The sequence below is a fragment of the Arvicola amphibius genome, chromosome 5, assembly GCF_903992535.2.
Source record: "Arvicola amphibius chromosome 5, mArvAmp1.2, whole genome shotgun sequence".
NCBI lineage: Eukaryota > Metazoa > Chordata > Mammalia > Rodentia > Cricetidae > Arvicola > Arvicola amphibius.
The window spans coordinates 101,351,316-101,376,443 of NC_052051.1; the positions used below are offsets into that span (position 1 = coordinate 101,351,316).

Here is a 25,128-nt window from a genome sequence, read left to right on the forward strand (position 1 = left end):
ATGTGGGTAACACACGGCTTCACTCCCATCTGCTTGGTTTCTGCTCAGGCTTCTCCTTAAGGTGACCTGAGGTCAAGGCCACTTACACCAGAGCATGTAAGCAGCAGCTCCACGGAAAGGAAATAGAAGAATGGAAAGCTAAGGAAGAGAAAATGGGACTGTGTCCCCTAAGGGGACAGGCTGATCTTCTGAACCCTGAGCAACAAAACAAAAGAGGGAAATAGTAATCCAGGGTTTTATCAGCAGAGAAATACCACTTCTCCAAAGCTCAGAAAACCTACTGCGTTAAACACTAAAGCAAGCCTTTGTTGAGAGCTTTATAGAAAGTATTGAGCAATACAATAGAAAAGTGTAGTCATAGATTGCAAGTGGTCATGGCTTATACTGACCTTTAGTCAAAACTAAAGACTTAGAGTCCCGTAAAATCCAGCTCCACTGAGTTGGGTCTATGAAGAAAATCAACAAATTCTTTCCAAATCGAGTTCTCGTGGAATAACATGATCTAAGGAGAGAATTTAGAGGTTTTAGATGGGCATCTACTTCTAAATTCTGTTTCATGAGTCTTTCCCCTTCGGGAACATTCTCTCTGTAAAAAATCAAACTCTAAATCCCCCATACAACCAATCATGCTTGATTTAATGGCCTCTGCTTTATCATAAATCTGTGTGGTTCGTTGTAGTGTTTTATTATACTGGTGTTTATATTCCTTACATATACTGTTTCTTGTTATAGGTAATGCATGAAATGATCCCCCTTGAGGAGAAAACATGAATTTTAAAAAATAGTGCCTGTAATATAATATGATTATGGTATCACAGCAATAAATTGTGTTTTTTACAAAACTTGAATCAAAGTTATCCTACCCTCTTTCTTCCCTGTGTACCTTCAATATTTATTGAAGGAGCTATAAAATGAGCACTCATAAAAAAAATCTTAAGAGTGAAAACAGCTGCCTGTAGTTGCAGTAACAATATGGTCTAGAAGTTTCTGGTATAATCCCAGTCCCAACTATTATGTATTTATCTAAAACCAGTGTCTTAACAGAGTTTGCAAAACAAAGCCTCAGTGATTTTCTTAGAAAGACCCCAGCAGTTCAGCCTGAATTATCGAGGCCCCTGATCGAGCTCAAGGTGATAAAGAAACGGGGAAAGTAAGCTAACCTCGTGGCCATCTCAAGCGCTCTGATAGCACGCACCTCACAGGATTACTGTGGCTATCTTAAAAGACAGTGGGTGTGGAAGCATTCTGTGCAAATGCTAACTGAATATCAAATATAAAAACAAATATCTGTAGACATATGCCTGCAGTCATATATAAACTTTTCAAATGTTCGAACATGCACACCTGTCCACTTGTTTCTTTTCCTAACTGTTAACTAACAAAGTCTCAGTCTGTGGAAGAAATGTGAACACAGCTTTCAGTTTGTTTAGATCTCCTGTAAGAAACACCCAAATAAGATTGTCTGGCTTCTGTTAACATCAGATATGTCCCTAGATGTACCAATTCCGTAGTATTTGCTATCATTTTTAATAGATAGTAGTGTGAGTGGCTGGGAGTGCCAATGCCCTGTGTGTTGCACAACGTACTACAGATACATCCTGGAGGAGTAACAGATACACTGCATAAAGATATAATTACTGTAGAGTACTTAATACTCAGGAACCAAAATCAGGATGTCTCTATTTTCAGGAATCTTTTTTTCTTTGGATTCCCAATAAGGGTTAACTTGAAAACTAATACATTTTAAACCTTGGAATCAAACTGGTCCCTGTTTGGTTGCGGGCAGATTCTGACATCATTCAAAATTCCATGTCTTGCTCTCATTCAAATGTAACACGGAATAGGAGCAGGCCACACACAGCCAATCTTCCAGCTTTGGTTTCACCTTCGGCTTTATCAGCCTTCCTCATTCTATCAGTGGACTTCCTACAGAGCTGATAAGTCCTCCATAGAAGGGTGAGGGAGGAAAGTTTACCTTGAGATGGTGTCTGCATATAGAAACTAGTATCTAGTATTCAAAAATATATAATGTACTTTATCAGACTATACACCACACACATAATATATATATATATATATATATATATATATATATATATATATAATCTTATTTTTAAAGTTATGGCTGATTGATTCTAGAGAAGTGGGGGAGAAACAATCTCTTTGTTCAAAACCAGTGGACACCGACCCACTCATTCAAGATACCATCTACACTGAAGGCTCCCAAGTCTGGTTCCTCCTCTTAGCTTCCTCATATCTCTGCCTTGGTACCAGCTTCAACACCAATGGTCCCTCTGCCATGTTTCTTCTGTTCTTTGCAAGTCCCAAGTCTTGCTCAAACTTTTCTAAATCTCAAACACCCTTTTGTCTTCTCCATGCTGCCACCTTTCCTGCCCAGATAGCTTCTACTTAAAAAACCTGAGTCGAACAGTGCCTCACGGCTGACCATGCGGAATCAACCATGTCCTCAGTTGTTCATTACATTTTGTACACAGCAGTCCTTTAAAAAGCCCAGTAATCAACATCATAGTGATGATGGTGGCAGTTGGTGACTTTGTGCTTCCTCATTTTCTCAGGTTGTAGGGTACTATTTGTCAGGGGCAGGCTGCAAGATGCAGGGCCAGGTAGCATCATCAGCCAGACCGTGAAGGCCAACTGTACAGGTCGTAATAAGAGGATAGGTGACAAACACTCTGCACTTCTCCAGGGTCAGTTTGTTCAGCAGTTGCACGTTTGTCCCTTTCCGTGAAGCATCCTATATCTCTAGAGCTGAGTAGAAGCCAAAATACATCCTGTAAAAAAAATGAAAAATGTATGGATCTTACCAGGCCCTTTTAAAAATTGATGTGAAACAGGTGGATTGCAGTCAGAAGATGCATGTAGAAATTAATTTTTCATTTATCCTCTAGGAAGAGAGCTATTTTAAATTGCCAACTGTGATATATGTTTTCCTTCATCCATAAATCAATTCTCCTTGGGAATGTTGGATCTATATATTGATCTGCATGGACCATTGTCTTTTAAGTCTTTCCACCATTAATCATGAAGTGATTTCTAGGGAAAAGTTTTCTCAGGGAATTTGCAGAAACTTATTCTAAAGTTCATGGTAGACAGCCATGCTGGATGACCAGGCTACAGAGAACCTGTGAAAATGAAACTCAGTGATCTGTCCCATTGCCCTTTAAGAGTGGAACAAAAAAGAACACCAGAGAAGCCATTTGTTATAGTGGGTGCTAAATATCAAACTGGGCAGTGTCCTATCATAGAGAGATGAGGCCATGGTTACCAGGCAACCAGCATCCTACTCTGAGAACTCTGGGTAAAAGATGGACATGACTTGGGAGGTACAATTGCAGAAAAGATGGAGACAAATCATTTTGTCAACCACAGAATCCCCCACCAAAACTGTTTACACCTCCAGACTACTTGAAATTGCAGCAATTAATTATTCACTTGGATATGACTTGGGCATGACGTCTATTAGCCATTCATATGCTGGTGTAATTTAGACTCAGCTGGAGATTTTTCTCATGACATGTAACCACAGTCAGTTATTTTCCTCTAACACAGATCCACCATTGGGAGTTTTGGAGACAGGAAAGAGAAAAGCAAGGGGAAAGTTACTTGAGGAATGGGTACTAAGAAGGAAGATATGGGGTTGGGAATGTTTCAGACATACAAACACCCAAGAGAGTACTATAGAGGTACTATAGAGGACAGTCTCTCACCTGGAGAAACGAAGCCAAAGTACACACCTTTCTACAAATGTCACCAGAAGTAAGAGTGGCATGGGCACAGCCAAAGGACTCTGGCACAGAATCTGTGAGCAGAACTGGAGGCACCACCCTAGCACTGCAGTGTGGCCATACCACCATCGCTGAAAACACTGGGTGCAGCCATGTTGCAGAATTCTTCGTTTTCTCCAGGCTTTTGAGGAGTGACATGATTGATGCACCTAAAGCAATCGTCTCACCTCTCTCTGGGCTCAAATCACCAGTGAAATGTGTGCCTGTTAGACCTGTTTACAGATCAGAAATTATAGACCTGGCTGACGGCCCAAAGGCCCTCCGGCCACACTGGGCACCCACACCTCTCCACAACCTAACAAGGAACATATGTTACCTGCCCTGCCATGAGGCCCAGAACACTATGCTGTGGTCATAGTGGAAGCACCTCAGCCTTTAGTTGCTAAAATTTCCAAAATTAATAAAATCGAACTGGAAGCATGTGGAGAAGATGCTTCACATCTTGAGAAGACCCTGGGGTGCTAGGGGAAAGCCCCAGACTTACAATCTAAGCTTACCTCTGCCTCTCACTAGCTTGGAGATCTTGTATATGTCAGTTCTCTTCTGAGCCTCAGTGTGTTTACCTACTGGATGAGAATGATAACACCTCATTGACTTGTAAGAGGGTTAAAGTGCTTTGGAGATTTCAAACTGCTATTCAAATACAGTATTATCCCTTTTTACTATATTAGAAACACAAAACAGAACTGTGTGTGGTAAAGTGCTCTATACCCTGTAAAATGCATACAAAAAATGGAGTCTTTGTGTGTGTGTGTAAACTTTCTAACTAAAAACCCTGGCTTCCTAAGGTCGAATTGGTGACCCGTGCTAGACAGCCAAGGGAAGCCTATTTTCTACCACCTCACTTCTCTTCCCACCCCAGTCACAAATCCCCCCCGTGACTGAAGTCTTTTTGGTATTGAAGACAGATAAGAAAAGCTCAGAATTGCTTCCTAAGCCCTACCTTGGATAGGGTGCCCAGGAGGGCCGGCCAGTCCTAGACTCCTCCAAGGCACCTGTGCAACATCCATTTCTATAATGAACACTCCACCAGCCATGGCTGTTAAAGAGTTCTGCAGCCCAGAGGACTCCAGAGTCTCTGGGCTTAGCCATGGGCCCAGCTACTGTCTCTACCTCTCCCAGGGCAATTGTTTCCACTCTCATAGCCCTGGGATACCAAAGTTGCACACCTAGAGTGATGATACCCCTTCCCGGGTCGTGGGGGAGAGATCCACTGGCGGTAGATAAAACCTTTTGGGCAGGAGAATGCTCAGTTCCACAGAGGAGTTGCTCCTGGTTGACAGGGGAGCTCGAAGTGCAGGGTTCTCTCAGACGCAGAAGGTGTCAGAGATACGGCTGAGATGCTGTTTTGTGGGAAGCCCAGGCCCCTCTTTGAGCAGGCTGAGGAAAGCAGGCAAAAGCATCACCACCCGACTCCTCTTCCCCGTGCCTGGACAGACCATTGCAAACAGGTACTGTTACAAGGGTACGGAGAACCCCAGCCCATGGGGCAGCACATGAGTTCTGGGCTGTGCTCTGCTTTGCCTTGTTTGTGTTTCTGGGTTCTCCTTGCTTCAGAGATTTGACAGTTATGTAACACTGCCGGGCCCTGGAGAGCTAACAGCATGGCGTTTTACAGCAATGGTGTGTGCGCGTGTGTGGTGGGGGTGGGATGTTTAACTGCAAGCAGCCGAACCCGAAGCAAAAGTCTAAAAAGAATATTCCAGAGCAGGCTTTCACGCGGCCGGTCTAAGAGTGTGAACAGGTACGCAATTGTTCTCTGGGTTTTTCTGGAAAAAGAGTTCCTACCGTGGCTGGCCAAAGTCAACAGCCTGGGAGGGAACCGTTAAGAGTGCATGGTCGGCTACATGTGTACTCCAGGGTCTCCCTGCATGTTTGACATGCATGCTTGACTTCCTTCCTTTTCTACTAATTATTGAAACCAGGAGTCTGTTTCCGAGGACCTCATTGTAAAAACAAAGCGTTACAATTAAAGGTCTCATACCAAAGATCTCAATGCAGAAATGAATGTTCTAGTTGTTTCCTACTCTTTTTTATTCACTTCGTTTTAAATCTTACTATTATCACTCTTCGGCTAAACTACCACTTTCTCAAATGTCTAAAGAAAAGGGTGTTCCCTCAGAAAGCAGTAACCAAAAATTAGAGACCACAACTCTTGCAAATCAAAACCTCAATGCGACAGCGCCTCCTCCTAGTAAGAATGACTATTATAAAAAGGACAAAAGCTGACAAGTGTGTGGGCAAGGCTGTAGAGAAAAGAGAGCACTGTTGGCAGGAATCTAAGTTAGTACAGCCACTATAGAAAATAATAGGTTAGAGCTGTCCTGTGATTCTGCAATACCCCTGAGTGAATTATCCAAAGGAAATGAAGTCAGTATAACGAAGAGATACCTACAGTCCCATGCTTAAGTCAAAAGTGACCATCAGATCATGAATGGATAAAGAAAATGTAGTGTGTGTGTGTGTGTGTGTGTGTGTGTGTGTGTGTGTGTGTGTGTGTGTGTGTGTGTGTGTGGTGTTGTAGTGGAATATGATTCAGCTCACAGAAATCCTGCCATTGCAACAACAGGGGTAGAACTGAAGATCATATGTTAAATATATGTCAAATAAAGTAAGTCGAGTACAAAAAGATAGACCTCATGTTAGCTTACCCATATATGAACTATAAAAAGCAGATGCTAAGAAATAGAAAGTGGAATAGTACTTATCAGAAGCTTGGGACAGTAGAGCAAAGGAAATGATGGGGAAACGTTGAAGGTTGGGTACCAAGACGCAGTTAGGCAAGCGCCAGACGCTCTGGCACTATTCTGAATGGGAGGATGGCTACAAATAACAGCCGTGTGCTGGTCATCTCAAAAGAGGCCGTGAATTTGAGTGAGATAAGGATGGGGGAGTGCATGGGAAGGATTTGAGAAAGGAAAAGAAGGGGCAAATAATATAAATATATTTCAAAAAGTAAAAAATATTTTTAAAAAGATGAAAGCATTTTGAACGTTTTCATCTTGAAAACATGGTAGACACTTGGGAGGCAGAGGCAGTCCCTGGGGTTGAACACTGCATGACATGTACATTTGCAAAATCACCACTTAAAATTAATTAGCGAAGGAAAGAAGAAAAGACACCAATATTTCTTTTTCTTCTTCCCCATTCAGATCACTCATTTGCAGAGTAATGTCACAATGTCGACTTTTATCGTAAAGCAGAGATTAAGCAGCGTACATCTCAATGCAATTATTTGAGACAATGTGAAATATTTTAAGACATGTTCTGAGTTGTACCTATAGACGAAGCCAAAGCAGGTTGGATATTAGGGAACTAAGGTACCACATCTGTACCACATAGTCTCCTAGTTCATGGGGAAAACTTTTTCCTTTGTGTCTTTTATTCTATGTAGATATGTTTCCAAGAGAAATATGCACACCTTGCAATTATCTGTTTAATAAAAGCTTCATAGCGAGGACAAAGGTATCATATTGTAGGGCAATCAATATGACCACAAACTTCAGATTATGTGTGATGGCTTGCTAGATTAATCTACATGTGCAGCTAGGTTTAGGATTGTCTCCTTGGTTTCCTAAGATTTGCTCATATTCTGGAATGTTGTTCTCACTGTTGTTAACATGGGACCAGAGACCTTAGAGAAGGCATGTGGGCTTTTCTTGTGAAAGCGAACTAATGATGTGTCTTGTCTCTGCAGACCCAGGGGGCAGGCTCCCCTCGCTCCTCCCCCAGCCACACCGTCAGCAGGCCCATTCCCATGCCCATCCGGTCAGCATCTGCCTGCTCCACCCCAACGCACACCCCTCAGGACTCCCTCACTGGGGTAGGGGGAGATGTGCAAGAGGCCTTTGCACAAAGTAAGTAGTCTCTCCTTTCCTGTGTTCTGCTTGTGCCTGGCAAACACTTCACCGAGACCCATTGAACAGAAGGCCATCAAGAGTCATCACAGCCACACGTGGACACTCACAGGAGCGTCCAACCTTAGACCCACTGAGCAGAAGGCCATCAAGAGTCATCACAGCCACACGTGGACACTCACAAGAGCTTCCAACCTTTCGGCTTCTCAGGGCCACATTTGTCATCTCCAAAATTTATACTTGAAAAGCTGTAGAGTCGAGTTACAAAGGAAGCCTCATAATGTTTCATATAAGTTTGTGGTTTTGGGGTTGTGCTGTGTTCATGGCTGTCCTGAGCCGCATGTGTCCTACAGATTACGGGTGGGACATTTCTGCTAGGGTGTCCTATATCTTGGGTCAGAGCCTGGCCTATGCATCTGAGAAAGCCACTCTGCTGCTCTTCCTTGCTTCCCTATTTAGTCTTCTTTCATCTGCTCTTGCCCTGACCCACTTTTAGTAAATCTTGGAGTCTCGGGGCACAAGAACTTCTTTACAGCTTCGGTCCATCCTGATACTCTTATTTCATATCATCATCAAAGTCAAGACAGAGATTAAACAATCCCAACTTTGAGCTGATGAAGGACAAGTCATCATTTTACAGATTTCACACTGAGATGCTCTAGAGGTTGGATCCTGGCTTCTGTAATCAGGGATACAAGACTAAGGCTACCCTCAGTAGAAAAAGAAGAGCTGGGGACCAGCCTTCTCCACAGAGGACCCCGTCTCCCTTTCTTCTCCCACTGATAGATAAATAATTTGATAAAAACAGCAGAAGAGGTAAAGCATTTATTTTTATCTCGAAGGTCAAGGTGGGGCAGTCAAGGCAGGCATCAGGAGCTTAAAGCTACTGGTCACAGCCTGGCCACAGTCAGGAAGCAGGCAGCAGGACACACGTGTACGGGTGTCCCTCCACTCTCTCCACTTCATACATCCTAGGATCCCCTTCCCAGGGAATTGCTCCAACTATTAAGATGGGTCTTCCCAAATCATCTTTTAAAAAAATCAAGATAATTCCTCACAAACATTCTCAGAGGCTAAATTAATCTAGATAATTTTTCACATGTATGCCTAGTGGTCCATTTCTGGGCTGATTCTAGATTTTGTCTAATTGAAAAGTACTACTAACCATAATAGGCACCCCAAACTAAGTGATTTCAGCCTTCCTCTTTCTATCATTTTACAAGTGTAGAGCTATTAAGAAATCCCCTACAGTAAGCCTTTCCAATCAGGCCAATTTCACTGCTAGAAGCTACCACAACTAATGTATGGGCTCTTCCCACCATATTTTTTAAGGTATAAATAGCTATGCACATGTGCATATACAACTCATAGACTCTTCTTCCTTTACACAAATTAGACCTTCATCTACAATCTCCCTTTTCTTTAATTTAGAAATATATTATGAATATCCTCCAAGTTGTCCATTGATGACATAAGAAAGGAAAACATTTGACTGGCTATTTTAAATCAAAGAAAAACAGAAATCAGAGACAGAAACTAAATAATAGATTCCAAGGAACCTATTGGTGTGTGTGCCAATCAAATTTCATAACTTCAGCTATGCAGAAAATACGGAGGCTTGCCTCCCTAACAAAACAGATGATGGGAATTAGAAGACAAGAGAAGCATAAACTGCCAACAGAGGGAAGATGTGCAACCTCACTAATGATCGCAGAAATAGACACTTTAATCAGAATCATCATTTGCCTAGTAGTATTTTTATCAGCCGTGTCTAAGGACAGTAACCATGTGTGAAGACAAACCCTCTCATCCGTCATGTATGGGGATAAAATGTTAACACATTTCAATGGGCAAAGCCAGCAGACTCCTTGCTTCTGTGATGGAGAAAGGAGGCTCCATACCAAGGCTCATCTAAGCGTGAATACCATGCAAGAGCTGCCTATGTAATTCACAGTATATGTTTCTTTTTTCAGTCCTTAGAAGGGAAAGTGATCTTCACCTAAATCAGATTTTAAAGACCTACAGTATGTTAAATCTGCTTGTGCTTTATATTATGATTAATGTTTTTACTTGGTCTCTTTGATTTTCTAATTTAAATATATTTATTGCTTTACTCATTTAATGGTACTTTGTGAGAAATGACAATGGTATGTCACCTACAGGCACCCCCTGGCCCGTAAGATACTCATGCTATGTAACTATTTTGTAAGTGGCACATTTGGAATCTTGAACCCTTTCTTCCAAAGATATCGTGGTAATTAATGCTTGGCTCCATCTTCACCTTACCCACTCCCATGCCACCCTAAAAATACCCATTTAGCCCTTACCGTGCCTGATATGTAAGAATAATCTTTTCTACCATGGATTACCTTCCAGTAGTAAAAGTCCAGCTTAAGGTACCAGGCATTCCTCTGCCCAGTGTCTTAAGAGCAGTAACAAAAATCCTCAACCTTTTTCCACTCTCTGGAAGCATTCAGTATACAATGTCTTAGTCTCAAAAGGTATCAGTCCTGGACCAGAGATCTCTGGAAGCCCCAGTAGGAGACAGAGCCTGTACTGGCAGAGGGTGGGCACCAGTGTGCTCAGAGGGCAGGCGCCAGGTAACAACTGGGACCACAAAAGATGTTTGAAAACTACAATTCTCCTGGCAATGTGGGTTGTGCTCGATAGGGTGCCCACACCTTCTGACTCATGGCGAGGACCAAAGCTTGTGCCAGGTCACCATGTCTTATCAGTGCTGAACCCTTTCATTTTCAAAACCTCTCAGTTGGAATAGTGAATCTATAAACCTCGTCATTCTCCAGGTCTTTTACCTCAGGGCCAGTTTACTTTATTCCCCCCATTCAGGGAACAAACCAAAGCTCCTGTTGTTGCTATAGGTCTTCAGAGGAGCTGAAAGACTAGCAACAAAGAGCTGGTGGGGAAGGAAAGGCTGTATCATTTTTAAATTGTTGCTTCTTTATTGAAGGTTCAAGAAGGAATTTAAGGAATGACTTGCTGGTGGCCGCAGATTCCATCACTAACACTATGTCCTCGCTGGTGAAAGAGCTGAATTCAGGTGCGTTTTGGTGTCCTGTCCTTTATGGGTTTGTTGTGGAAGGGTCCTTATGCTCGGGGTTCCTCTTAGAAACCTGATCATAGTCAAATACAAAATGAGATTTTTAACATTTTAAAGGAACTTTTAAACTTGTGTGTGCTCGTGTATGTGTCTGAACATGTGTGTGGATACATGGGCCTGTGCAGGCGCTTTGTCTATGTAGAAGCCAGACGAGGGTTTCTGATTCCAGGGAGCTTCGGCTGTGGGTGATTGTGAGCCTCCCTACATGGGTGCTGGGAATGGGACTCGGTCTTCTACAACAGCAGAAAGCGCCCTTAACCACCGAGTTACCTTTCCAGCCCTGAATAAAGAAAGAAACTGCTGTGATGGGGAAGTTCAGCCAATCACATTCTGTTTAGGGTGTGTCCCCCTGAGGCCAAAAAAAAAGATAAAAACATCCAGGTGCGCTCGCCTCTTTCTCTTTGTTCCCTGCACTCCTGGTCGCTGGAACCCTGGTTATGTGAGTTCCCTTTTTTCTGTTTATTAAAATTAAATCTATTATATTAAGCTGGTCTGGTTGATTCTAACTTATTGATCGACCACGCCCCTTCAATGCTGAGTGCAAAACTATTTTATAGTTAATTCATTTCAGTACCAACTCTCATTTTAGAGGAAAAAAAGAAAGACTGGTGTCTGATACTTTGACTTTATTGTAAGTGGAACCTGGGAAATTGTTTCTAAGCCGTAAGCTTCCTGAGGAGCCAGGGCCTTTATTTCTGGGTCTTAAGCTTCCTAAGGGATGACTCTCTGTGTCTTCCACTGCCCACTAGAGGTGGCAAGTGAAACAGAAAGTACTGTGGATTCTGAATTTGCAAGAACTCAGTTCGAAGGTCTGGTTCCATCACCAACCTCTGACAAGGCTTTTCTAGCCCAAATCCATGCCAGAAAACCCGGGTACATCCACGGTGGAGCTGCAAGTACCATGCACGGCGACATGTGAGTATCTTGTTCTTGGAGGCATTTTCTCAGTTGGAGAGCAATTTATAGGCGACCTCTAAAAGTTAAAAATACATAAATACATACATACATACATACATACATACACCGGAAAGGGTACAGTTCCCTGTTCTGCCAGAAGAGGCAGAAGAGTGCTGCATTTAAGTTTGGTATTGGGGCTCTTCCTTCTGATCGATTTCCAGAGAGTATCAGTAATGTCAAACAATGAGTGCTTAATGAAAGCCTGACTCACCTGACACACTGGACACGGATGACCCTCTAATTATGTTGAAGTCATACTCCAGTAAACTTCCTAGAAGTCAAAAACTTACCTAATACAACTAAGCCATAGTATGCTGTGGACGAGCACACTCTAGGGTGTCAATCAAGCATTAGCCCTCTGACCCCTGTGACTGACAGAGGGCTGCAACTTAGCGATGATGCCAAATCACAAAGCAGTGTCATACACATATTGCTTGTTTGGAGACAATATTAATTCAAACTGAAGTGTGGTCTCTGGTAATTGTATATTACATTTGTATCGTGGTAAAATTGGAAGCAAAACCCTAAGTCTCAAGTCACTTGTAGTCAATAAGAGGGAAGGCATTCTCCCAGGCCACATATACCACTTTGGAAGAGCAGTCATCGTGTCTCCTGAGTTTACTACTTAGGGGACAGTGGCGAGGCTAGAATGGCATCAGATAGTCATTAAACACATGGAATCTCTTTATAAAGGAACCCAGTTTGATTGGCTCATTAAATATGTATAAAGTCCTGAAGAAACCATTTACAGAGGCTGTTATCACAAACCTCTCTATGAACAGAAGTCATGGATGGGCAAGGGGCAACTGCCTAAGCACCCGTGGCCTGAGTTCCAGAGGCTCAGGGCTTGGCTTACAAATTGCAAAGCTGGTGGCTCTAAGCCTTGAGAACTAAAGGTACTGCACTACACTTTCAGATTCAGAGGCTTGTGGCTCTGGTCTTACCTATCAATGCTCAGGACTATGGGGATACTCCTGGGCTTGAAGCCAGAACCCTCAAATGTTGACCCATGACAGCTCTCTGGTGCTATAGTCCTCCTGGCAGTGACTCCTGCCATCTCTTCATGGCTCTTCACAGATTCTCATCTTCCATACTTCCAGCTTCTTCATGTCTCTCATCTTCTCAATGCTTCCACCATTATTCTACCTTAGTTTTGCACAGCCTTCTTCCTGTGGCCATTTTCTGGAGCTCAAGAGCCTCGGCTCCTAGTGACATCCTCCATCTCTTTAGCCACTTCTATTATTGCTACCATTACAGGGCTGGGTTCTTTATGCAGCCAACACAGCCATCATACTGATGACAGAACCATAAGTAGGGAAAAGACCATTCAGGGGAAACATTTATTGAGATAATGACCAAGAGAGATGTCTTCCAGATGACCATACCAGGAAAGACTACACACACACACACACACACACACACACACACACACACACACATACACACACACAGACAGAGAGAGACAGAGACAGAGAGACAGACACACACAGAGATACACACGTGCACGCACATGCGTGCACACTTAAATATATTTCTCTCAAACCTTACTTATGAGCCAGTCACGAGCCTCAAATTGCACTGAGTTTTTCTGAGTCATGGGACAGGTTGCCCCCTTCCCATCCCGAGCCAACACTGTTGTCAGTTGAGCAGAGTTATTTAGTGTTGTGGAGTTCACAGAATGGAGTCTTCCAAAGCCACTGGGTGTTGCCTAGAGTATGTGTGACTGCAGCAAGGACTTTTTAAGCAGAAATCATGGCTCTCGCAGCCCCTGCGGTTGCAGTAATCCTTGGCTGCTGGAGTGGTGTTCCTGCAGAGTAATGAATGGTACAGAGTTCAAAACAGCCAGACGTTTAGAATTGCAGTCTGGCCAGTTGCCAAAGAAGGTGTTGCTTAGCTGGTAGCTTCCCACTTAAGACAGCCGGTAAGAGAAGGGTTTGTTGGCTGTCACTCAGAGGACCAAACAGCCTATTCCCGACAGTTTTGCTCATTCATAGAAAAATAAATAAATAAATAAATAAATAAATAAATAAATAAATAAACTGTTTATGCTAGAGACTAAGAATTAACATTCCTAATTTTATCTAAGAATGTGTGACTCCTAACCAAACACCCTTAGGGAGAGCTGGCTGATTAGGTCTGTGTTATTTGACCAAAGCCAGCAGCATCAGTGACATTCCCGCTAGGCTTGCCATGACCCTCCATCAGCAGAGGAAACCAAAGCTAAGATATAAGGGCAAATTAGGGTCCTAGCTGAAGAGCCCAGAGGGGAAAGGAACAAAGTAAGAAGATGAAGTAAAGGAAGTCGGGTGTTGGGGGCTAGAATTCTGATAAATGTGGGCAAGAGCCAAAGCACTAACATCATGACAAGGAGAAGGCTTAATGTGAGAAGTACTTCAAGCTAGTCTACAAAATAAACCGGCTGCTTTACAGACCCTGTGATGAAACGAACCAGAAGTCCTGGTGTCCTGGCTCTCATCCTAAGTAACGAGTAAAGGCCAGAAGTACAGAGTTATAAAGAGACCTGTCTTGAAAGCCAGCTGGGAAACAGCAGCCTGGGAGAGCAGAACAAATCAGCTACAACGTCATTGCAAATGGCTGCGTGGCTGGTTCTATTTTTGGTGTGTTTTCTTGTCCTAGCCTATAAAATCGAGAACTGCTTGATTTATTATTCAAAGTGGTGAATTAACTGACAGATTTTTTTCTAGTAAATATAAAAATATTTATCTTTTTATGATCATGCATTTTGTAGTAGCTATCTAACGCATCCTTACCCCGGTCCTAAAACTCAAAACTATGAAAGGCCTCCCCACTTCTGACCCGCTTGCTCTCCCTTGGTTGCTGGGGACCAGCACCAGCTTCCAGCAAATGATCTGGTAGTTGAAAATGGAAAGTTCATAGAAGTCTCACGGACTGTTTTAGGTTGACCCTAAACCTCCAAAAATAATATGTCCCACAGATGATAAGCATGAGCAATGGCATTTAATGTCCATCCCCAAAACCTCTCTTTCAACCATCTTTTCACTTTGGAGGGTGTTTTGCTGTCAGCATTGCCTTAAAAAAAGTACTGTTTAAGCTCCAAGAGCATAGTTTGATTTAGGTGGTGAACCTGTGCTCAGCCCTGTAAGTCCTTTACACATGGGAGAAATGGTTTTTTCTGCCCATTACTATTACTAGATGATGTCAATCTTATTTTTCAGCTCTGGGGCTAATAAAAATTTATACGGTTAAGAGCTATGGGTGCGATATCCTGGTATCAAGTCATTGGTATTATAAGGCTTACTGTACCATAAAGTATGCTTACATATGTGTGTACATGCTCAAGTGTATGTGTGTGCGTGTGCGCGCGTGTGCACGCGCACGCGTGTGTGTGTGTGTGTGTGTGTGTGTGTGTGTGTGTGTAATGTTTAAGCATGGATGTGGTACAACACAAAGAGAGTTAAATCATGCACACATTTCCTTAAACATTATTTCACTAGAGGGCTCACTTGCCTTTCAGAAAAAAATCTCATGTTGTGAACCTAGACATTACCTCTAAAGACAAATTTGCCTTGTTTAAGGCTATAAGACTATAGAACGTTTTATGGGCTATTGTTCCTGTATGCCCTATAAAAACATAAATGGCCAATGACTTCCTCACTCAATTTGATTAAACTGAAAATATTTTAATCTCATATTTCTCCAAGCTTCAGACTTTTTTGCTGTTGTTATCACTGTTGTTTTGTTTTTTGTTTTCCTTTGAGTCAAAGAAGACATGAAAGTGAATTTGGGGGGCCCAGGAAAAACACATCAGGGAAGAAAGCGAAAAAGCACACAGGAATTCCACCCACTCTCCCCTGTTAAGGCTCCTCCCAAACACCTCTTATGTTTTCCCAGCGTCCCTGAAGATGGGGATTCTTACGTACAACCCGAGGATGAGAACTACGAGAACGAGTCTGTGCGGCAGCTGGAGACTGAGCTGCAGATGGAGGAGTACCTGACACAGAAGCTGCAGGACGAAGCTTTCCAGGTACAGGGCGCAGCAGCATCCCTGCCCCTCCACGGTCCTCCACAACTGGGTCCTTCCCCCTCCCCGAAAACGCAGGCCTTCCTCCCTGTTTCTTCGCTACTTTTCCAGAATATTCTGGTGGTATTCCTCGGTTCATGCATCCCATACAGTGATGTGTTAAATGTCTCTTGTAGCTGTCTATTATTCCGACTCTGGACCGTGAAAAGGGCCTTTGTGATGTTGGCAGACGGATAGTGACAACCAATACAAACACATCAGGATTGTTAGAAGTTTTTTTTCTCCTACGTTAAAATGTAGGGACCTGGGGACATGGTTCCAAAGATAAGGCACTTGCAAAGCAAGTGTGAAGGCTAGAGTTTTGGTTTCCAGAATCTGGTAGGCATAGCCCAGCCTATAATCCTAACAATCGGAAGGTAAAAGCAGGGGCTCCCTGGAGCCAGCAGGCTAACCAGACTAGTCAAATCGGTGAGCCCTGAGTTCAGTCAGAAGACCTCAATGAATAAGGCAGAGAGCAACAGAGGAAGACCCCCAACATCAACCGTGGGCTTCCATATGCTTGTACCAATACACGCACCAGCAAGCATATGCACATGCATACGTGCATACACACACGTGCAAACGTATCTAAAAATAGAAGCCCACATATCAAATAAAAAGCTGAAAATAGTGATAATTATATAAAGAACACATGGCACAAAAAAAATGAATAAACGCCAATCCACTTCCTCCCCCTGAATTGTCTCTGACTTCCTCGTTGCCTGCATCACATCAAACATAAGTGCAAAGGTGACGAAACCTACTGAGAAACAATGAGGGACCGGCAAGCCCCCATTCAGCAAGGTGCAGACAGGTAGATACCGAAAGAAGCTGAAGTGTACTAACCCATCGGAGAATTCACAGAGGATAGCTCATGAAACTAAGAATAATATCATTACTTACTCTCACCAATAGTAATGGTTTGTCCCTCAGGTATACTCCACTGCCTGCTTCTCCTCGGGTGTATAGTTAGACCCTGGAGGACTCGGGGATGTTTTTCTGGTAGAGATCAGCTAGCCCCAGGCCCATCAGACCTTTTGTGTAATGGCCACACAAGCTTTTTCCACAGTCTTGAGTCACCATGGCCCTCTCTCACCCTGTCAGTGAAGGACAGAGACTCAGTAAGCGTCTGCCGGGTCTGGTTTCTGTGTTATGTATAGAGTGAGCCTTGAGCGGTTCCCAAGAGGACTGCAGCAGCAGGGAAACTGATCCCAAGTTCACCTGAACATAGTGCTGCTTAACATTTTCATCCTAGCTCCTGCCTTTGAGAAACAGTGAAAACAACCATTCAAAAAGAACAATAATAATAATTAGTGCATAGAGCCATGCTCCTGTGCCACCTTCCAATATGCTCACCCGATTACAAGACCGTGATGAGTGTACATTCTTGGTGACTTCTGAGGCTCATCCCTAGAAAGAAGCTAGCCTTGTACAGCGCTGGCTGGGAGTCTCTGGGAAGCCTAAGGGGTGGTATCCTGTGCGCATCTCACGTGGGTTGGCACATGGAGCAGAGAGACGTGGCTAGGTCATCAACAACATCCGAGTTGGCCTATTGGAGTTGCCTGCCAGGCCCTGTTCGTCAAGCTTATCTTCAGTTTCTGGGGATTAGTGACAAGAGTAACTGTACTTGTACATTTTTAGGTGACTTTTATCCAGTCGATAACAAATACTAGATTCTTAATGAATTAATTAGTTGTTACATGAGCAAAGTAGAGGGGTTCTATTAGCAAGAGCTATCTGAAGTTCTGCCATGCCCAGTAAATCCCCGGTTCCTCTCTCTCTCCTTGCCTTTCGGTGCTTGATGATCTCAAGGAAAAGAGCAGGGGAGGGGCCCACGTGCTCTCCCTCAATGCGTATCCTGGAGTGTGGTGGAGTGGTTCTCTTCAAAGGCTGTGTAAGCTGAAGGTGACAGGCTAGATGGAATGCCTCTGTTGTTCTCCGGACTCTCTCCCTCTCTGTGTGTCTCTGTGCATGGCTCCCAGCCAAATAATTCACCAGCTTGACTGCCTCACTGACTTGATATGTCACCTTTCTTGTTTGTGTCCTTTGTCACCCACAGGTCAGCTTGCAAGGTTGAATGCAATATCTCTTTCTCACTCTCCTCTCAAGTAAGTACCTGCTGTTTGGGAGGAAGCATGGACACTGTAGGCTGAGCTGTGATGACTCTTAGCCTGACTTCACAGGTGCCATTTCCATGTGACGTAGTGTGAGCCTTCCCTGCTGCCCTCAGAGTGGTAACTCAAGCGCAGAGCTCATTCCAGTCCTGTGTAAATCCCCCAGATATCCCTCCAGTTGACATTTTACTCGTTGTTTAGGGCAGTTGTCACAGAAACTTCCATGGCTCCTGAGGTGCACCAGATTCTCTGTGGCCACATCACTAATGGCATCCAAGAAGGCAAAGCCCAAGCTACTTCAGCACACCTGGATGACAGCCAGCTCCTCAGTCCCCAAAAAAACATAAGTGCGCACTGTAACCAGGGACAACAGAACCAAAGGGGGAAAATCCTGCAGCCTTGTGTTTTGAGGATGACTAATTCAAATCCACTGGGGATTTCAGTGTGATAAAAGTTAACTCAAGATGTCATTTAGGTTATTTAATTCCACTCTAAAGACTTACCTAGTAATGGGCCAAAATCTCAAGTCATTTTTTTTTCTTTATCATTGAAATACTGTTTGGTACTTGACCGTCAAAATCACTTGAGTGTCGTGATCTAAGTCTCAAGCTCTGCATTTTATTAGAACCATTTTGAAATATGAATCTCACCAAAACTTAGCATAATTTAAAGAAACTATTAATCCTTTATGAGTTTCCCTTTCCTCTGTTCATCAGGATATTATACCTACCTCACATACAGGAGGTGGACATGTAGGATATAGTTTTAAAGAACTTGACACATCGTAACTGGTTGTGCACATGCACATGTATGCATACCTCCACGTGTTCCAGCTCCCACGCAGTACTGGGAGCTGCTACAGTCCTACAGAAATGGAGCAGGGCCACGGGACTCAGAACAACTTTGTTATTTCAACTTTTATAAACAAGCCCAGGGCTCAGCAATGGTGCAATGATGGTGGGACCCACTGACCCTTAAGTCTAGATGGCTTCTCTAGTTCTAGTTAATGACCATTTGGTGGTCCCTCATCACAACCTAAGTTAGTGCACTTCCTACAGCAGTCAGGCTGGCCTGGCCAAAGGACTTGTATATAGTATAGTTACATAATCCTTCTCAATTGTGAAATCAAATGAGTCTACAAGACAGCCGATAATGCACCCTGCCAACACTAGTTGCTAATTTTAGGAATGAACATATTTCTTCAGCAGCATTTTAGATACACACTAGGTCAAACACTACAAGCGTCCTAGCTGCACCCCCAGGTTCACATCAAGTCAATAAGATTGCACAAATGGACAGACCCGCGCTGTAAGAAGAACCCTTACAGCTACACTCTGTTTGCCCTCCCTTGCGTTCAAACCCTCTCCCAATTCACAGTGACTACAGCAGAAAAGGGCCCCGGGAGCTGTTTCTGAAAATATTCACTCTGGTTATAGCACATCTAGTCCCAGAAGAAAAGACTTTTCCTTAATAGCATTTTCTTTCTCTTAGTTCCAACAATTTAATTGTTTTTGTTCTGTGTATTACTTAAATATTAAGGGTTTGTTCTTAGAAAAAAAAACATTCATTGTTTTAAGGTAATAAAATGGCCTTGCTATAAACCCACATAAAAATTAGATCAGGTAAGCCGGGTGGTGGTGCACACCTTTAATCCTAGCATTCGAGAGGCAGAGGCAGGTGGATCTCTGTGAGTTCAAGGCCAGCCTGGTCTACAAGAGCTAATTTCAGGACAGGCTCCAAAGCTACAGAGAAACCCTGTTTCAAAAAACCAAAAAATAAAAAAATTAGATCAGGTTCTATTTTTTTACCTAAAAGCCAACGTTTTTACTTTCTTGGAAATCTAGGAGTGAGAAGTAAAATAGGTGTGCCCTCTGTCATTTATTGCTGAGATATTCTGATTAGATGGCATTCTGAAGGAGCCTAAACACAAACCAGCCTGTGGCTAAATCAGCCAGTTGGGCAAAATGCATTTAAAATCTTACAGGGCACTACAAAAAAAGCGGCATTTCACCTTTAGCTCCTTTAACCTACTATGATGTTCACAATGGGGTCGATACAGTTGCAATTTAAGAATGACATGTACGATTAGTATGTTTTTGTTTGGACTTTCTGACTATACAGCGATACCAAAATTATCCCAAAGTACATGCCTCTCTTACGCAAGGGTCCTGAGCCAAGTTCATTGTCTTGGCATTCGTAAACCAGTCACCAAGACAGAGTCCTTCGTGAATAAGGGCAGAGCGTGGAAGCTAAGGAGCGGGAAGACTCTTCCTGTGTTCAAGGCAGACTATGGACCTGTTTGTAAGCCAATGGGTGCCTTGAACGCTTCATGAGCCCCAGGAGTCCCCCAGGGATTCCTTAAGAGGAGGCTCAATTAAGAGAATTCTGCAACACATCTTCCAGAAGACACACAGTGTCCAAGACATTGATCCCTGATTTTCATAGGAAGAAAATACAATGAGTGTGTGTGTGTGTGTGTGTGTGTGTGTTTGTGTAAGGGCAAGGCGGGGGACTCTAAGCTACTTAGCTCTAATTTAGAAACAGTTTTCACCTGTTTAAAAAAAATTACACACTCCTTATTCCCAGGCAAGCTATAGTCAGACAGATGATGAGAGTAACATGACATCCGGTGACGAAGAGAGCTGCGCCTGCAAAGAGGAGGAAGACAGCAGCGTGGCAGCAGCCCCACCCTCGCTCGCTCGGAGAGAGGAGCCACCACATCCAGCACCTCCAGCAACCCCCTCCCCTAAAGATGTGTTCCGATGCCTGTAGTGCAGCTAGCTTTCTGTCCCAAGATTTGTAGTTCATAGGTGTGTGTTTTAGAGGGGGGGTGGGGGGACAAGACTTCTGTTCCTAGACAGTTTATCAACGCCATCTCCTGTAACATGGCTCATCCCTGGTTCAGAGCAAACACCCAGCGGCTGAGAGCCTGCTGCTGTTACACTGGACAGTAGAATTTACGAGCGTTTTAAACCTTCGCACACAATATTGAACCCGTTCAGTTTACAATGACAATATTAATACTATTTGTAGCTAGAAGTTTCATTTCTGGATTTTTTGAGATTTTTAGCAAAGACCTGTCTTATTATATACTACACATTTTCCCCTCACAGCAACTGAAGGGGAAGAAAATAACAACCTGCAATAGGATTTGGTTTCTGAGTGTCCAGACTCAGAACCCAGAAGCCAAGAAGGGTCCTTGGCCTGCCCGGGTCTCCAAGTCCCTCTGAAAAATGACTTAAACCTACCACCAGGAATAATGGGTTCTTGAGGGCTTATTTCCAACTTCAGGTTGTTTTCCTTCAAGATACTCTAATGAGTCAGCCATAGAATTTAATGTAAATACTTTTCCAAATAGATATCATATTAAAAAGAGAGAAAAAAAACATTCAAATGATATAGAATCTAGTTTTTAAAATCAGCACAGATCTTCCTAAAAACTGTGAACTTGTTTTGGACTACTCGTTACTAAAGCTGTTTATAAACCACACGTGCCATAAGACCCCCACGGACTCCCCCAGGTCTCGCTCTCCACCGTGTACCCTTAGGAAGCATGTCTTACCCCGCACCGCTCATTGACAAGTCCCCTCATCGGCTAGTTCCGAGGCCTTCAGCTTTAAACGTATGGGCTTAAAGTGCGCTTGCAGACACGTTCACCTGCTTTTCTTTCTGAATGTCGATTGCCTTACCTGACCACCTGTTGTTGTGCATGCGGCGTTGTGTGGTCCTGCGAAAAGAGACAGGCCCTTCCATGTGGGAGTGGGATTTCACACTCAGTGTGAAGCTGGTGTGCGAAAGAACGGTCAAAGGCAAGAGGATAAGAGCCTGCGGATGGTCCTTCACGAGGCCCCTCAGTAGAGAGACCTCAAAGGGGCCTCTCGTAGTGATTCTGGGGAAAATGGAAAAGTCATTGGTTATCCCAAGATCTCATGTATAAGAAAAAGGAGGAGCCAGACACCTGCTAGTTGTCTTAAGCTAGCAGCCTCTCTGGAATTCCTGGGTTTTTCTTCTAAAAGAAAGAAGAAAACATCATCGCAGAGCAATGATTCTCAGAGGGTGTCCCTCAGACCAGCGATGTTCATGTCACCCAAAAGTCTTAGCAATGCAGTTTCCTAGACTCCAACCCAGACCCACTGAATCTGAAACTCTTGGGTCTGGGCCTAGTGATCCATGTGTTAATCAGTCCTCCTAACAATTCTGAAGTAGGCTAGAAGATAGTAAGCACTGGTCTCGAATAGAACTGTACAGCAAAGGCTGGAAAAAGCCTTATCCAGGCTAGGTTGTAACTCAGTTGATCAAATGCTTGCCTAGCACACACAACGCCCTGGGTTCAAATTTCCTGAGCTGTGTAAACCTGGCACAATGATATATACCTGTGATCCCAGCACTCAGGAGATGGATTCAGGAAGATCAAGAGCTTGAGGTCATCCTCAGCTACACAGTGAGTTTAAGACCAGCCTGGACTACATGAGACCCTGCCTTGAAGGAGGGAGCGAAGTGTTCAGAATAAATAAGAAATGCTGTAAGCGGACCTCAGATTTAATTTTGCTCACTGGGCTGGCAAAAGCCTCCTCCCACCCCATACACCTAGTCGGTATCAAGTGGCTGATGAGTCACTTTCTGGCCCGACTGTCTGCAGAGGGCTGTTGGACGCTCTTGCCTCTGTATTTGGTCAGAAGCCTTCTCCTTGGCTGCCATTTGAAACAAAATTGTTTGCCTTGAGGATAGCTGAGAGATTGGTTGGCATCAGTAGAGGGCCCCGTGCTGTCCCTGGGTGTTATTTGTCTCTTTCTCTCGAGAAAACCCGCCTCGCAAAATTCCCTGAGCACAGGCTAGCACCAAAGTTTCACAACTGCACAGTTCTCTGATGTCTTTGCGCAGGTGGATTTTTTTTTTTTGCGGGTTTTGTTGGCGTGTCTTAACGTTCATCTCTTCCCCTGCCCATCCTCTGTGAAATCACACCTCTCTAGATGGTGCAGGTGGCCATTGGTGCCTCATACTCAGTACTGAAAGCCACTACATCCCAGATACCTGCATTTCTGTCAGCTCGACATCAGATCTCAGAGCCTGCCGGCTGCCCTCAGCCATTAACTGGACTGAGCTGACCCATGTCGTCTCTTTGGTTTTCTACATCCAATGTGTGTCTAAGGTTGGACCCATTCTCCTGACAACCTGCCCTCTTGCCATGGCTCCCATTGCCGAGCAGCTCCATCCCATGATCTAGACTCCATCCTACAAAGCCATTACAGGAACTCTCTGGAAACCACTACCAGTGAGCAATTTCTCACTAACCAGCCACCTTTTCTTTCTCTTAGCTCCACGTCAGCAATGAGACCAGATTCAAGCACCCTTATCCTGTAACCGAGACAAAATGGCGTGTGTTGTTTTGGGGTTTTGTGATTGTCGGTGGATTCCTTTCCTTGGCTCTCCAAATTTACTTTTGGGGCCTGTTCTAATTGCAAACCCAGCAGGTTTCGTCTACCCTGTCTGTTCTATTCAACTATATCTCACAGGGGTTGTTCTTTCTTATCCCACAATGAATTGCACATCCATGGCCATCAGAGCCTATGAACGAGCACTGGTCTAACACCACCAAACCTCTCCCACAGCACTGTGGTCAGGAGGTGGGTGAAATCTACTCTATAGGATTCAGGAATTGGTTGTGGTTTGTTGGGATGGAAGTTGGGGTAAGTTTGGTTGGTCAGAGGGAGACGTGCGGGAGATTACGAAGATGGATTATCATATGATCTAGAATAAAGCAGGGAAGGTTCATTTGTAAGTAGTAATGTGAACTGAATTGCATTAAGATTGTGGCCTTTGTGTGATATATACTATGTATTTTCTTATATGCATGAGCCAAACTGTTGCGATATAAGTTAGCACTGGTGTCTGCTCTTATTTTGACCATCTTCGTCCACCATTATTAGTTCTTGGCTGTTAAGTGTAGATAGATCTTGTAAATATCGCAGCCTTTGGTTGCTGCGTTCACTTCGGTTCGATTCCACACAAGGAACCACAAGCAAAGAACTCCACTGTGTCCTTAGAAGACAGGGCATTTTTACTATGAACCAAAAAAGGAAAGAAAAATCAGAAGCATTCATTGCATCTTGAAGCTAATTAACATAAGACATTTTAAATTGTGACTACTGTGATTTGACCCCATTTGAAATAACCAATTCAGAAACACTAAAGAGTACACAATATTCATTGGGATTGTAACAAAACTACTATAATATGTTGTTTTGTTGATATTGCTGTTGAGTATTGTTTTGTGTGGATGTATGCGTGTGTGTGCGTGCGTGCGTGTATGTGTGTGTGTGTATGTGTTGGAACCTCCTGGGGACATGTTATATTTTGAAGTGATTAAACTATTTAATTGTGTGTCTATATTTTGGAATGAAATTATTTCTTCATTAAAAATGTTTTTTAAAACACTATAATCTTGTGGGGTTTTTTATCCTTCATTTTAATGGACCTTTTTTACAACAATATTAAATCATCTCAAAGAAGGGGAACAAGTTTCGAACATATGGAACATGAACCATGGTGGAATGTTGGACTGCTAAGGCCAAGATTTTCCATATTCCCATTAAGAAAATAAATACCAAAAACATGCTAAAATTTTGAAGTCTAAACTGTGGAGTTATGGATGATATTCCTAATTTATTCATTAGGCTACTATTTTTTGCCCAGCCTCCCTACCTTAGATGTTTGGAGTAGCTGGGCAGATGGATAAGTCCTTGAGTGAGTTGGACAGGTTTTGATTTGTGCACAACCCTTCCTGCATCCACCTGCACCTCCAGAGAGCAAGTCTGATAACAGAAAGTCTTTCAAGAGTGAGAAGATGTCTTTCAATTGTACTGTTAGGCCATAGAGCACTAAAAATTATGTGTGTGCTCACTTTATTTTAAAGAAAAGATTAAAAATATCAGATGCTTTTGGGTCAAGTTACATAACAAAATGTTCCCTCTTTCCAATGCTAACTGGTTTAGTCTTGGACAGAGCAAAGCATGTAATACAATGCAGACCACACATATTCTACATCTCTTCATCTGTTGTCTTGGGTGCAAGTTGCCAAATAGTGCCTATGGTTGGCCCTTGTACTTCGCAGTGCCTGGCTGCACCACCACTCCAGAGGTAATGCAGCAAGGGGTGGCTCTATGACCTTTGGAACAAAAATGGCACTACGAAAATGACTTCTTTGACATCTCATTTTCCTGGCACTCCTGAGCAG

At 43.4% G+C, this 25,128-nt stretch overlaps 1 protein-coding gene across 1 annotated transcript in view; it reads left to right on the forward strand.

The window, feature by feature from the left end:
- The window catches only part of Dtna (dystrobrevin alpha), a 266,220-nt gene extending 245,655 nt beyond the window's left edge, over window positions 1–20,565 (forward strand). The window contains exons 19-24 of the mRNA XM_038329659.1: window positions 7,504–7,663; window positions 10,632–10,721; window positions 11,531–11,696; window positions 15,612–15,744; window positions 17,840–17,888; window positions 20,481–20,565. Of these exons, the coding sequence (XP_038185587.1) occupies window positions 7,504–7,663; window positions 10,632–10,721; window positions 11,531–11,696; window positions 15,612–15,744; window positions 17,840–17,857 (567 nt within the window). The 3' untranslated portion in view covers window positions 17,858–17,888; window positions 20,481–20,565. The remainder of the gene's footprint in view (window positions 1–7,503; window positions 7,664–10,631; window positions 10,722–11,530; window positions 11,697–15,611; window positions 15,745–17,839; window positions 17,889–20,480) is intronic.
- Window positions 20,566–25,128: the final 4,563 nt, after the last annotated feature.